Here is a 14643-nt window from a genome sequence, read left to right as displayed (position 1 = left end):
GGCAAATACTGAGATCGTGGATAATGGCACCACAATAGTCAGATATGTCTGATGAGATGGGATGTAATCCATATAGCAGCAAATGGATATAGGTACCATTTTTTCTGACTTCATTATTTTGGTATTTGGTGACCCTAAGATATACTAAATGCATGTGGTTTTGGTTCTCAATCTTGTCTCCTGCCTATTACAGCTGGTGGTGGGGTCAGCAGCTCTGACCCAGGAAGAGGTGACCGGTCTGGGGAGATGGTCCTGAAAGGAATCGCCTTCCCGAGGCCTGGTATCTTCCCTCAGCTGCTGGCAGGAGGGCCCTTGCAGAGGCTGTCAGCTCTGTAGTGATTATCAGCTCGTGATTCCAGCTCAGCTCTGCAGGGCACCTCCAGGCCAACCAGACCAGAGAGAGACGAGAGGTTCGTGTGGCTGGTTCCACACAGAGGTAGCTTTATTGTTGGTTCCCTCCGGCGAAGGGGAAAGCCAGGGACGACAACTCTCTCTGAGTCCCACACGGGCCAGAGGGCTTGCTTTTATAGGGATACAGGGGATGGGTAAAGGCCAATGGGTTACAGAGGATCTGGGATGGGTAAAGTCCAATGGGTTACAAAGGATCTGCATAGGGTCTCCTAAAGGATTGTGGGTCTGTCTTTTCTTGCCGTGACCAAAGAAGTGTTTGCCTTTCCAGGGAGTCCTGCTGGGCAATTGCGAAATCTCTTATCTCAGCAGAGATCCCTCCAGGGCAAGGGCTGGGCATATCCCACACCTGCCATCAGGAAAAGGACAGTGAAGGGGAAGAATGGCTGGGAGAGGCAAGGATGCCTGTTATGGCAGTGGGTTGCAAGATCGTGTAAGATTAGCATGTTGGAAGAAGACTTGCTGTGTTAGTGTGAGGTCTTTGGGGTGTTTCCTTCATTCTGCAAGCTTATGTTCAAAAACCTGGGAACAATGCTATTTATTTTTGTTATTAGGAAGATAATACGTACTGGAGTTGTCTGCATGCTGTATGGTTTTATCACTAACACCAACAGCCTGCATAGGAGGAACGGACCCACACAGTCTGTGGAGGCTGAAGAAAAAATTAACCTCTCAGACCAGAGAGGAAGGACCCTGGGCAATTTCAGAGTGGTTAAAATAAACAGTGGTAGGATTTCAGTAGTCAGGATTGTCTAAAACACATAAGTAAGGCAAGTTTTATAGGGAGAGAGTGCCTTTTATTAGATCAACTGGTATAGCTGGAAAGCCAAACAAAAACGTTTTTCAAGCTCAAAGCTGGTCTCTGTTTCTTCCAACTGTATCAGTTAGTCTAAATAAAAGATATTATCTCTCTATATAAACCTTGCTTCAAGGATGTCCCTTTACACTCCTGCAACCTCACAGGACAATGAAAACCAGAAGAACAAAGATACACTATGCCTGTCCCTCCTCCCAGTGTGCAAGTCCTGTCTTCAGGCTGTGCGTTGGTCCAAAGGGCACCAAAGAGCATCCAGCACCCTGCCACGAGTCTGAGTTTGTGCCAGATTCTCAGCTGACCTGCTTTGAAAATGGAAGCTGGTGGCTTGAGAGGTCACCAGTGTGGGCTATGATTTCTGTGTTACCCAGCTGCCTAATGGTTAATGTGAGATTCTTCAATTCCCAAATCATGTACCCATCATCTCTGCTGGGAGGAACCTCTACTACAGTCCCCATGCCCATCCAGCTAGGAGAAGTCACAGATGGTGACTGTGGTTAGCCACTCTCTCCTGCACTGGTCTGTGAAGCCCTTCCAGGTGCCATGACTCTCTTCATGAAGTAAAACAGCTACTGGCAATGGCACTTTTGAGCTTCTGGAACTGAAAGGTGTCAGGTCAGGTTTATAAAAGGATTTGCAAATAAGAAGCTAAGTAGGGAAATTCTTCTCCTGTATTTTTGTTTAGATGTCACAGACTTCTAAAGGAGCTAATGGGAGCAGCCTCTGTTACAGTTAAGAAGTTCTCAAAGGAAATTCAGACATCTATTTGGGGAGTACCTTGGATACATCATCTAGAAAGCTCTAATAGAAACTTTTGACCTCAGATTTCCCACAGTTTCTGGCTCCCCAAATAGTTTTTCTTGAATTATGTCCTAGAGAGAATCCCACAAAAATGCATAGAATTTCAGGCTAAAGAGAGGAGTGGGTTCTGTCAAAACGAGGGTGTTACAAACAGAAGTTAAAAGGTCTGATCAGGTAAAAATCATGGGGCAACTATTATACCACAGAGCTGTTCCAGCAAATTATTTCTCTGTATTTAAAAGGAATAATGAAACAAATGCACTTAACTTTGGTACTTAAAATAACCTTAGGGGATTAAAACTGAAGATTAAAATGATAGTTTTCATTTGTCAGTATTCATATTTTTTGACCACTATGCAAGTTTCCTCTGTTAATGAGGTGTTAGTGGTTTTCATTTTTGCCTATATAGTAATTTTCTGCTCAGTTTCAGTTTTAGATTTTATGCCCCAACACAGAGATGCAATCACTGGAGCAGACTGTTAGCTTATATTTAAAATTCCTCCACTGTTCTGTTCCTTTTTAAAATTAACACATAGCCCTATGGAAACACTTCTGTCAGGCTTGAGCATTGTAAAAATCCTTCAGAAATTAAATTGTACCAGTGTGACATCCAGCATTCTATTAATCTGGGAAATAATTTGTTTCCTAATAAGCTCCAGTACTGTCGGTACATGAAACCCGAAAGATGGGCCACTGCAAGTCTAAATGAAAACTTAAGTTTTTCTTTGTACATTGAAAACTTACAAAACATCCATTTAAATATATTTAGCAAAACTTTTATTAAAGGCATTAAAAGGTGCTGGGCAGGTTTGAGATCCTTATAGAAAATTGCAGAAATACTTGAGAAGCCACCACTGCTTGCAGCTAGGTGTCAGAGGGAGCAGACTGGAATCAAGAGCTTAGAAGTGACTAATAGCCTTCAACTTTACTTGACCCCAAATATTTCCAGCCATTGGGAACAAAACCTTATGGATGAACTCTAGTTTAGACCATGCATGTATATTTCAGAATCCGTTAATGACTTAAGTACATTTTGCAGTATTGCATTATTGAGCATCGTGTAACAGATGTGAGCTGTGAATGCCAAATCTATCCCAATTTATACTGAAGCAAAGGTTGTTGCTTATTCCTCTCATCTTGGCAAAAAGTTGTATGTTAGACAAATAAGTGATATAATCTGATTATCAGGATTGCACTGGCTTTCAGGAGTGGTGAATATGTGGAAAAAAAATCTCTTGTGTATAAAAATAAGTGCACAATGAAAACCTAGTTGCCTTTCTATTGGAATAAATTAAAAATAGCTGCACGGATATTACAGGAGCCTCATGCTTATTATGTTAATGCAAGACAAAGATAAAATTCATTGTTTCAAACACAAAGAAAATACATTTAGCAAATATCGTGTACTAAAGGGAGCTTTAAAGAAAGAAGGAACATTTTGCTACTGAAAGAAGGACAATTTGGGTTCTACCATACAGGTTCTACCCTACCATACCATTTCCAGGGTATATATCTTGCTGAGGCATTGCATGTTTAACAGCAGGGGGCTAAAATGACATAGACTGGCTGATCCATGCTTAATTCTGGAATATCTATTGACTGTCTACCCTTCGCTAGAAATCTCCAGAATTAATGTGGTTTACATTAAGGTAAGGATAAGAGTTCAAGAGCTGTTAAAAGGACTGGGTACATTTGTGACAAAGTATAGACACTGAAAATTTGGGAGCAATCAAGACTGAAAGATTTACAAACAGAAGGTGTGAACAGTAGGATACATGGCTGTAGATGTTGAAATCTGCTTGAGAAGCTGCCCTAGGAAAATGCTAAAAAGATCTACCATTTTATCCCTATGTGGACGAGGTGCCAAAATGGCATATCTGATGCATACAATTTTGGGTAGAGATGAGTAAAAAAAATTACCTATCAAGAGATTTTTTTTGATGTGAAATTTGATTTTGGCCTAAACCATGCTTTTGTTCCTGTTTTCAGCATTTTCTTACAAGAATAGATCTATGTTTACAAATAATTAGCCAAAACCTAGAACAGGTAGACACAAGTGTTTGATCCAAACCTAAGTTTTATTTTCTCATGGAAGTTTTCATTACTTGTAGAAGCTTTTGATGAGAAGAATCTAAATTTTTTTGTAGTTAAAAGTGTCCATAGGAAAGAAACCCAAGCAAACCATGTTTCAGCCTCCTGCAATGTTGAAGAATTTGGAGGCTAAAGAAGTCAGTGAGGAGTTTTGCCTTGACCTGAGCAATGTGTCTGTGGGGCACCATGGTTTTGGGAGCTTTTGAAGGCTTGGTGTATGAGGGAGTGCCAGGCTGTGTCAGTAGACTGTGTGCATGTGCCGCTGAGCTCTGAAAAACCAGCATCTTTTCAAGCTGCCGTTTCAAACCTTCTGCATCACTGACACACCAGTCTAGGCAGTAGTCTCTGAGGAAATGGACCTAAATATTCCCACTTGAACTTCATCATGGCAACCAAGACACTGAAAGACACCAGAAGACAAGATGCTCTAGTCTTTGTCCCCTTTGCTGTCCTCCTTGTTGCTTTTTTTCATAGAACAGAGTTGGTAGGACTAGCTAACAGTGCTGGGCCAGGGGATATGGGGATTTTATATGGTTGCTTAGTTTGAGAGCCTCCCAAATCAGTACATTCTCAAATTTAAAAGTCTGGAATCAGACCCAACTATGACTTATTTTCAAAGCTCAAGATACAGAGGCTTTTCATACTGTTGAGTGTTCTCTGTTTGATCCTTAGAGCTTGCAAGGACATAGCTGGGCATACGGAGCTCATGTTACCCTTATCTTCCCACAGGTTTTCAGGATCAAGACTGCATGGGAGGCAGGGAAGGGCTGGTTGGAGCCCGAGTTTCATCTCCCAAGGCCTTCAGCCCAAGGGAATGTTCTCTGTATCAATTAGGTTGTTTTGATTAGTGTGTCTGAGTATTATTTGAGGATTTGTAAAACTTTGTTTTTGCAGAGCCATTCCTCTGTTTGAGCGTGCAACTGAGAGCAGCAGAGAGGACAAGATGCACTGCAGTTACAATCATTACCCACCTCTGTGTGCTGTGGTTTGAATTTGGATCCGTTTCTGTATCTTGTGGTAGAACATGGAGTGTGTTTTCTGCATGCACACTTCTCTTACAGTCTGCAGCATGCCTGCAAGAGCTGCAGTGTGGGTCCTGCAGACCTGGGCAGCAACTCAGAGTTTCATGCCTGCTTTGACGTGTTTGCAGTTTCTCGCAGCAGTCTGTGGTGAACTACAATGGTGCTGTGAAGAAACCTGGCACACAGATGGCCTGTCCACTCCTATACCCATCACTTTCTGCCTTCCAGCATGCTGATGGATGCCTGGCATCATACCTAGGTGAAGGGAGTCCTCCTGTAGCCTGTGACATTCAGGGACTGTACCAAATTAAGAAAGTCCAGCTGTAGAACTGCTTGCTGGTGTTACCCTGCTGCTTCAGAGAAGCAGGCTGGTATGGTTCTAGGCAACTCCAACCTGCTTGAAGTAGTACATCATTGCTATTGTAATAAAGGTTGGTAGGCCTTGATCTCCCTAAGTTTTTACATGCCTGTAGGCATCCAGGCCCATTCCCATCAGTTTTCTCACCAGAACTGTTAAGGAGTAAGCAAGGCTGACAAGGAATTAGCCTTCTGTTAGAAGTTAGCTGTGCTGCCCAAGGGTAGGGACATAAGCCATGTTGGTAAAGCCTTCCCAGATGACCTCTGGTTTGAGGATGAAAGAAATAATCCTGCCAACTGCTGAACATCTTTCAGGAAAGCTTGGCACTCATCTTCTGTTCATGGCACTGAGAGGGCTCGAGTGTTTTCAGGAGGCACTCAGCAGCTTGTAGAATGAGGCACAGAAGAAGGCTGTCTGTCAATCTGGTCCTGTCCTCAAGCAACAAAATAGCTTAAAAACAATAGATTGTGTCTGATTTTTCTTGTTTCCATTTGTAGATATAAGTATATGTATGTTCAAATGATTTTATGAGTCTGATTATGAGTGGCAGATGAGAAATACTCAAATGCCTGGATTTTAATACTGTTACTTCATCACAAGAGTGAAAGAAGTAATGAAGCCTGTTAAAAGGGAGTATCTTGGCTGCTTATTTTGCTTCATAAATATTCATGAACGCCCCCTCTCCTTTTTTTGCCCTTTGACTGCTTCTATTAACTGGGAGCCGTTAGCTGTGGATGAACCTCATAAAACATTTTGTGGTCATCAGACGCATTATTGGAAGAATTTGCAGACACAGATACTCTTGACATTCACATCTGTTCCATCTAATTATTCCTAAATTGAAATCATAAGCCCCTCTTTGTGACAATGCAATGTATTTCTGTGGAGTTGATTGAATTATTAGAAGCAGTGGGTCACAACTTCAGCCAGGGAATGAGTGAGACACAGATGAAATTTCAGTTTTTCTTTGCAGTATTCCTAGCAATATCAAAAAAGTTTGAGAGAGCACATATGATATACATATAAGCCTATGTTTCATGTAAAAACATATTATTTTTTATGTGGATATTTTATTGACAAGGTCAGAAGGCAGTAGTAGAGAGCTTACTCATTGCTTGAATAAAGGGTGGATACTCCTCAGTAGAAAGTATTGGTAGTAGGTAGTATTCTTCTGTCAGGATTGCTTATGCCATGGGGAAGATCTAGGTTTTGAAGTAGCTCCATGCTTGAAGATTCCCAGGGAGGACTGCCAGACTATGCAGTCTTCACTTCCTTGGTGCAGCCCAGGAGCCCTCTCAGAGAAGACTGCACCAGCGTCCAGGACTCCCTGTTCTGGGAGGCCAAATAGTCCTGAGAAGGGCAGGGACACAACCATAAGCATTTTAGCTGTGTGGCTCTTTCATGGGAGAAGAAGTAATTTGAACCACTAGATCTGTTTTTTCCCTTTTCTCCTCTGTCCCACTACTCCTGCTCCCTCCCCTTTCAATGTGGTTTTTTTTTTATCTCCTTTTTTATTTTGGCATGTCTCTATGGCCTGATAAGCAATATCCACTGTAAAGATTGCTTTTGTGAGGTAAATGTCTATCCAAAGGGAACCAGATGAAATCTGCACATTTTGCAAAGGATGCTAGATGACTGGTAAATGCTAATAAATTTTGGTCAGCTGTTGACTAGCGAAAAAACTCCAAATTGGAGGTACATGTTTTCCTAAATGGCACATTATTTTATTCTGCTCTCTCTTTTCTCTGCATCCATTTCTTGCTTCACTCCCACACTGTGGGATGGACCTCCAAAATGGGACTTGTCATCCCATAATGTTGAGAATAGGTGAAAACTGGTGTTTTCCTTTGTTATGGCAGATTGGTGTGGGTATTTAAGGATGAAGGAATAAAATGACCGGCTGCTTGCCTGGAAGGAAGGTCCAGTACATATCTCACTAACAAAAAAATTAAAAATTAATTTATTTATTGCAATTATTTACAGACTGCCAGTTCACTGCCATGTTTTAATTTTTATTCTCTACGCACACACCCACCCACTCCACTGCAAATATGTTATAGAAAAGCTGCAAATTACAGGATGTCTAATTAGAAAGCTTTGAGGAAAAGATGACAAAGAATCATTCACCATGGAGACAGAACTTGCTTGCTGGTTTATAGCCAGCTAAACAATGCCGGAGACTCTGATAAGCTATTCCTGGGGAGAGTAGGAGTTAGCCTGTGCGAAAAACAGGGAGCTGGTATGCAGCATGTTATGGAAGAGCAAAGCCTTCTTCTCTTCTAGAGGGACCAGAGACAAGGATACGTGAGCACAGAGTGGAAAATATAATGGCTACATCTTAAATCTGTTTCATAAGCTGACGTAGTGCCTGATTCAGACCTCTTAATGCAGCAAAACCCCCACTCTTTGCTTTCAGTTACTTTGTTAGGTCACAAGCAAAACAAATCTGTGGTTTCTCTCTAGACCTGGTCATTAGAGGTGATCTGGAGACTACAGGTCTGAATGTAGTTTATAAGAGTACTAGATTTATACAGTGCATGGATTAGGAGGATTTTTAACTTCAGCTGCGAAATCCGACTGTTTGTTCTCAATTTGTATTCTCTCAGCCCTGTGGAATTGGCCAGAAAAAAGGTATTTGGTTCAGGGCTATTTTTACATGTGAGATGTTTGTCACTAGCAGAAAATTTGGCTGATAGGCAGCCTCTGCATAAGGCTGTCTGGGGACAAGAATAGCAGAAAGCACTGGAGATGAGGACTGAGGTGTACTGTTGAGAGTGATCTATTATTACACGTAGAGAAGTCGCATGGTGCATGACTGGATTGAGCACGTAACATAAGCTTCTCTATCCATCCCAGAGATTGGCCATTCTGAAGGTTTCAGACTTTTTAGCATAAGAGGTTCCAAATGCTTTCATATTCCTTGCATTTCAAGAGCTATGTAGTGACTCCTGTTCACAGCTTTGCGAGCTGTGGGCATGCATGTTGTCGTCACCTTGGGATGTCACGCGTGACGGCGTTACGCGCAACGCAGCATCACGTCAGCTCTGCACATGAGGTGTCAGATCCACCACAGTGCTGTGCCAGACCACTCTGCTTTCCTCAGAAGCAAGGGAGGCAGGGACACTTTTACTTCCATTCTGGTTTAGGCTGTGTTCAAGCTAATGACCAATCTGACCAACCACGACTGGCCTTGGTGCCAAAACCCCAAAATCAACCAAACAAAAAAACCCTCAAACATTGCTGAGAATATAGCTGCGTTATTGAGAGAAGGGAGCAAATTTGTCAACAAATCTGACAAAGCTCCTACTGCAAAAGCATTTGGGGGTCTAAATTTATACCTTTCTGCTCAAAGTACACGTCTGCTACTTTAGAAGTATGTTTTGCTTTGCATTTGGTAGCAATTACCAAGCTTTAACTGAGATCAGAAGTCACTGAGGGTTAGTTCAAAGGATTCTTATGAGAACTAGATGAAATTTGGGTTCTGTTTTGAATAAGGGATTGTGGTGGATTAACACTAGCCAGAAATTAAACTCCAAATAAACCACTCCTCTTCCCCCCACCTGCTTTGGCAAGAGAGGGAAAAAGGCACAGAGTATGGGTTGAGATAACAATTTACTGAAGGACAACAGCAAAGAAATAAGAAACACACGGTAACAGCAGCAATATTAATAATAAAAGCACACAAAAAGAGAAGGTGTTTCACCCACACCTTGATCACTTGGACCTCCTCATGAAAATGTGAGAGAACCAGAATATACATATTTCCCAAGAAAACTTTGCTGACATGTATCATGCAGGAAAAAAAAGACATCTTCTCTTAACATACTAAGTGAAAGTTGACTTTGTTTCTGGCTTTTGATGCAGAGCTGCCATTTCACCTGCTCATCAAAGGGAAGCCGTTCATAGAGGTCACTAGGAACTTCTCAGCAGTATATGCAAAATGGGATCTTTTCATTCCCACAAATGTGAATGTGAGAGAATTTATATCTGTGTGCACTGCTGAGTTTTCCTAAGTTTTGGAGCTTTTGGATATTGAGAAGTCAAAGTCTGCACAAGCATGTGTGAACTATATTTGTTGAGGCTCCTATAAGTGTTCTCACATGTAACCTTCTTTTCCTATATCTGTATTCAGCAGCTCATACCTGGTTCCTACCATGCCTTCAGAGAGTGGTTCACTGAGATTATGCAATTTAGAGCAGGCAGCATGGGATAAGTGATCAAAGAACCTGATCTTGAAATTAAAACTCCTCAGCTGGGTTGTTTGTTCCTAAGGAGACTGCAGAAGAGACTGTAGGCCACAGTTGCTGGTGGTAGTCTCTAAGTTTGCATCTTAACTGTGGGAGGGGAGGCACTGCATTTTACAAGGATGCAACATTTGACAAACAACAGTATGTACATGCTGAGATGGAAGATAAAAACAAAGGGTAAATGAGGGTTTAAATATAAAAAAATTGTTTTCAAGCAGAACTACAGTCTAAAAGTTGTGAGGAAAACATGGTGGATTTCTTCTGTGTGATGAGGCTGGCCCATCAACAGGGCTCCAGGATACTTGAAGCAAAGCAGTAGTGGCTGATACACAACTCTGCCAGTGCTTTTCAGTCATGAAGTCCCTCCAGCGTAAGTGGTCATACCGCCAAATCAATGACAACAGTGATCTGCTGAGCTGATTAAGATATGGGCTTTCTTTTCAGCCTCTCTTCCCTACCTGAAAACCCCTCAGGTGTTAGGAAGACAGAGCCTGTTCCAGCTGTGTGGGCAGGATACTGCTCCCTCCTTGGGCCAAACCCAAACTCACCCTAGGAGGGGTGGACACTGTCACAGGAGAGTCTCTAGGCTGAAATTTCTCCCTCCCCAAGTTCACAACAGATTAAAATTTTGCTGTGTGTTTGTCCATGTTCCTGGCTGGGTGTACAGTATTCTGTAGAAGAAAAACACTTGAGCTAGTAATTAAACATGTCAGCTCTTTATCCAGGAGAGTGTTACATTAAATTATGTACAGTAAATATTTTTGGAAGGTAGAATTCTAAAGAGAACTTATTGATTTATGGCAAAGGGCCAAGTTGCTGATGGGTTTGGCAGACGTGTTCAGCATCCAGGGCCAGCCTGGGTGTATGGTGTGTGCTTGGGAGACGCAGGGAGCCAGGCATATCGGCACAGAGGGAGGCGGCTCTGCACTCTGCAACTCTCCCTCCTTCTCACAAGTACACAGACAAATTGTGAGCACCCCCTGGCTTTCTGTATGCCTGTTGAATCGATAATGGCAATTTAGGAATGCTTTATCAGCACTACTGTCTCAGCTGTTCTTGTAAATGGCAACATTAGCAAGACTACCCAGCCATAGCAAGCGAGGGTGGCAGTGGTGTGAGGGCGGAGGAAAGTGTCAGCAATATGGATGGTCTTGCCAGTACTGTCAAGGACTGGAGGTGATAAACAGGCAACTAGAGATGTCATTTCAGCTCCCCAGGGAGAAGACCAGGGTCAGATATTCATCATATCTCTTTTTTCTGGGGGGAAATACTTTACGTGAGGCAATACACAGTGTACTTCTGTATGTTGCCTTCTGTGAAGACTGATACGTGCACTTGGCTTTTTGATGTGTTTGGGCCCTCAGTGCTCCTCAGAAATGCTTTGCATCTCTGTGTACAGTCAGATGTGCCTTTGTCGTCCACAGTGTTAAATAGGAAGCAATCTCAAGGGAGTTATACCATACTAGCAGAGAATGGGTTAGGTAACCTGAAGAGATTTTGTGCTTGTAATGCCTTTCTTTGATTCCCTGGGGATTATTTGCACATGCACGTTTTAGCAAAGGGTGCAGGACCTTTGTGTGGCATGATAGGAATGTAATATTCTATCAGCACATGGCTGTGGCTCACACAGCATGATGCTAACTCACCTTACAGCAGTGGGATCACAACACAGTGTGCTACAGGTGTGTGGGGGGGGGGGGATAGGCAGGAGCGAAAATGTCTTGTTGAATAAGCATGGTGAACACTTGCCATCATTATTTACTGCTTGTTAAAGTAAGGTGCATGTTTCACAAGTGGGAATGCATGTTAGATATGCCCAAGTCTGTGCTTGTAGATACCTGAGTTATAGGGAAGATTTTGGCATGTAAAATTTGCATACTTACACTATGCTTTGTGTGCCTTTGTGTATTCTTGTTTTAAAACATAAGTATATGGTGGATTTATTGAAGAAATTATGCATACAGATGCATTTTTATTGTAAAATATAGAGAAATATAAGTCTAGTTTCCTAAGGTCATTTTCTTTTCTGCTGGGAAGTTGATAATGTTTGTGATAGTTCCTCAAAGGAAGAGAAAGATCTGGTGTAGCACAGGGTATGGCATTATGGGCTCTGCAGGGAGCCATCAGTTCATTAGTTAAAGATGGCTCTTCATTTTGCAGTATAAGGTCATTCCACATCTAAGTGATGAAAGTCCATTTTACTCAAAAAAATTTTAATTTAAAGTGCCCAGTGCCTCTCCTCAGCTGGAAAAGAGCTATCACTGGATCTTTCTGTACCTATCATAAGGGAAAAAAATTAACCAGGGCAAGCAAAGTGTTTTATGTACTGCCCCTTTTGGGGCTATCATGTGTCTCCAAGGGTGCTCTTCACTTGAAATGTTCAGAGATTTGGTGCAACATCCTGCTGTTCTTGCAACAGTTTTTAATTTTGCCATAACTAAGGGGAAGTTTCACAAAGACAATGCTTTTGAAGAGTTTTTGTTAGTATTGCCTGCTTGTGGTTGAAAGAAAAAACAATAGCAAGCTAAGCTTGAAAGGTAATGAATGCAAATTTGTCACATGTTTCACTTACATGAATAAATGATGGCTAAATATGCAATCAGTCCAAAGTTTGGATGCCCAAATACCAGTCTGCAGCAGTAAAGAAACATGCATGAAAATTCTGCAGTTTGGAGCATAGCATGAAATTTTTGTCTCATGAAGTTTGAGCTGTTGCCTTGCAGAGCTTGTCCTGTTCTCCCATCTCACAGCATACTGTATGGCTTACTGAGGATCTTTTCCCAAAATAATTGCTGAAATCCTTTCTGAGGTTTGACTGAACGTTCTTGGATGCTGCCAAACAACCCAGATAAGATTTGCATTTCCTCTCTTCCACAGCACAGTAGGCGAATGAGTCTTGAGGTCGTATTTAATCTGCTGACTTCACTGGAGTCATGCCAGGTTAGGCCAGCTGTGAAAATTTGGCCCCAGGTCACTAATGAGAGCTCTGTCTCTGGAGCTCCAACCTTGCAGTGGTCTTCTGGACACTGCTGGCACTTCTCTAGTGCAAAAAAGCATAAGAAAAATTTTGGTTATGATGCAGTTAAACCCTCTTTAATTTGAAAGTGATTATAATCAGTGGAGAAAATCCTGTTAATTAGGCAATTATGTACTCCACTTCTCTTCCAGCCTCTCTCTTTCTTCACTTTCCACCTTATTTTCTACTTTGAAAATCAGAAGAACAGACATATTATTCTTGGCTTCTAATTCTAAATTCATCTCCTGGGTCAACCTCATTCCAGTCAGTGCACCTCTCCCTTCAGCAGGATGATTTAAAACCTCCACCATACCACTGTGATTATTTAAAAGCAAAAGGTGACAGTGTGTGTGCTTGTGTGCATTCCTGTTTTTCAGTACACCCTTTCAGGACATTTCAAGTGTCTTACAGTGAAACCTCCCAAGGTAAATTGACATTTGTTTCCATTATAGTTTGAGGATGCTTGTGAGTGAAAGCTTTGCTGACCAAACATCCAAGCCTTTGCTATTCTGGAGGTTATTAACTGGTGTTCTGGATGTCAGTCAAAATCCACAAATGTGAAAAGCTGTACCTCAGTGTACCTGTACAGGGAAGGAATAAGGTCCTGTCAGCTCATCACAATCCTTCTTACCCTTTGTGTTCCCTTTCATCCCACCTTGGCTTTGTTTGATATTGGTTATCTTGAGGAAACAAAGCTATGTTTTACTTTCTCTGGCAGCACCACAGTCCTTCCCAAAACCTGAAAACCCTTGCTGGCTCTGGGGCTGTCTGTCTTTAATGCTGTAAAGGTAACCCTAGGGCTTCATGCAGTGATGACCTCTGGTCTAAGGAAATATTGGCTTTTTTAAAGCTTTTCCAAAATATTCTCACCGTTTCTGCCATGAGGGTTGCTTGTGAAACAGAGACCAGATGGGTAATCAAAATTAGTAGTTACACTTTTTAGAGAAGCAGGCCATCAGGGCAGCACTGAAGGGGAGATGGAAGTTTATCATCAATATATATAGGTGCAAGGTTGGGAAGAGAGAAGGGAAGGGAGTGGGGAGAGTCTGTAACAGCTCAGCATTAAGGCTGTCAACCCTTCCCCATGCCAGAAGCGGGATGACGCACGGAACTGGAACAGGAGTGGGTCGAGTGAGTGGAGATGGAAAGGAAGCAAGGGGGAGGCAGGTGGAAGCTGAGGAAGACTACATGGGACCTGCGGAAGTAGAGTAGGAGTGGTTGTGACATGTGAAAACAAGTTTGGAAGCAGGTGGAATGAGTGGGAATGGAGCAAGAGTGGGTAGGGCCCACAGCCACCTAAAGACCACATTCATGCTTCTGACAGTTTTCCTCTCTTTTCGATGTTGGAGAGCAGTGTCCTCTCTGAGGCACATCTGAAGGTAATGAGAGGATGGAGAGAGGCAGCTGGTGGCATGTCCCAGCCTGGAGAGAGGACTGGAGACATTTCAGAAGCATTTAAATGCTTTGCTCTCCAGCAAGGAACCAGACCCCAGAATGCTGTCATGTACCACACTTCTTGGCAGCAGAGCCTCACAGCATCATGTGTGGTGACAGCGTTAAAAATGTTTGTCTCACAGTTTTTAGTCTCCCACTGCCCAGGGGTGGTTCCCCATTATGCAGATGGGTGACACTTCATTGGCCTGAAGTGCTCCTGACTCCCAGCAGCATCACCAGCTCCTCCTGCCCACCCCTGCAACAGAAGCAAGGATTGAGGGTGGGACAGCAAACAGCTTGGCCTTGGAGCCAGGGCAGACCTAGACATATCTCCTTGTTTAAAATTTGTAAGAGGCTGGGGTAGGGGTTGAGAGGGCTGGTGAATTTATAAAAGGCAAAGTGAGAGGGAAGGGGAGGAGAACCAAAGGTGCAGTATAGCACCCTCCTCTCTC

At 42.6% G+C, this 14643-nt stretch overlaps 1 protein-coding gene across 2 annotated transcripts in view; it reads left to right on the top strand.

Annotated features, from left to right (window-relative positions):
• Positions 1-14643, top strand: part of TMEM178B (transmembrane protein 178B) — a 213633-nt gene that overhangs the window by 119625 nt on the left and 79365 nt on the right. Inside the window, exon 3 of one of the 2 annotated variants that reach the window (XM_069003155.1) lies at positions 5009-6508. The exons of the other annotated variant lie outside the window; for it this stretch is intronic. Within the exon in view, the coding sequence (XP_068859256.1) occupies positions 5009-5253 (245 nt within the window). The 3' untranslated portion in view covers positions 5254-6508. Of the gene's footprint in view, positions 1-5008; positions 6509-14643 lie in introns of those variants that run through there. 2 annotated transcript variants of the gene reach the window in all.

The sequence above is a fragment of the Aphelocoma coerulescens genome, chromosome 1A, assembly GCF_041296385.1.
Source record: "Aphelocoma coerulescens isolate FSJ_1873_10779 chromosome 1A, UR_Acoe_1.0, whole genome shotgun sequence".
NCBI lineage: Eukaryota > Metazoa > Chordata > Aves > Passeriformes > Corvidae > Aphelocoma > Aphelocoma coerulescens.
The sequence above is the reverse complement of the archived record's forward strand: the minus strand, read 5'-3'. Positions and strand labels throughout refer to the sequence as shown.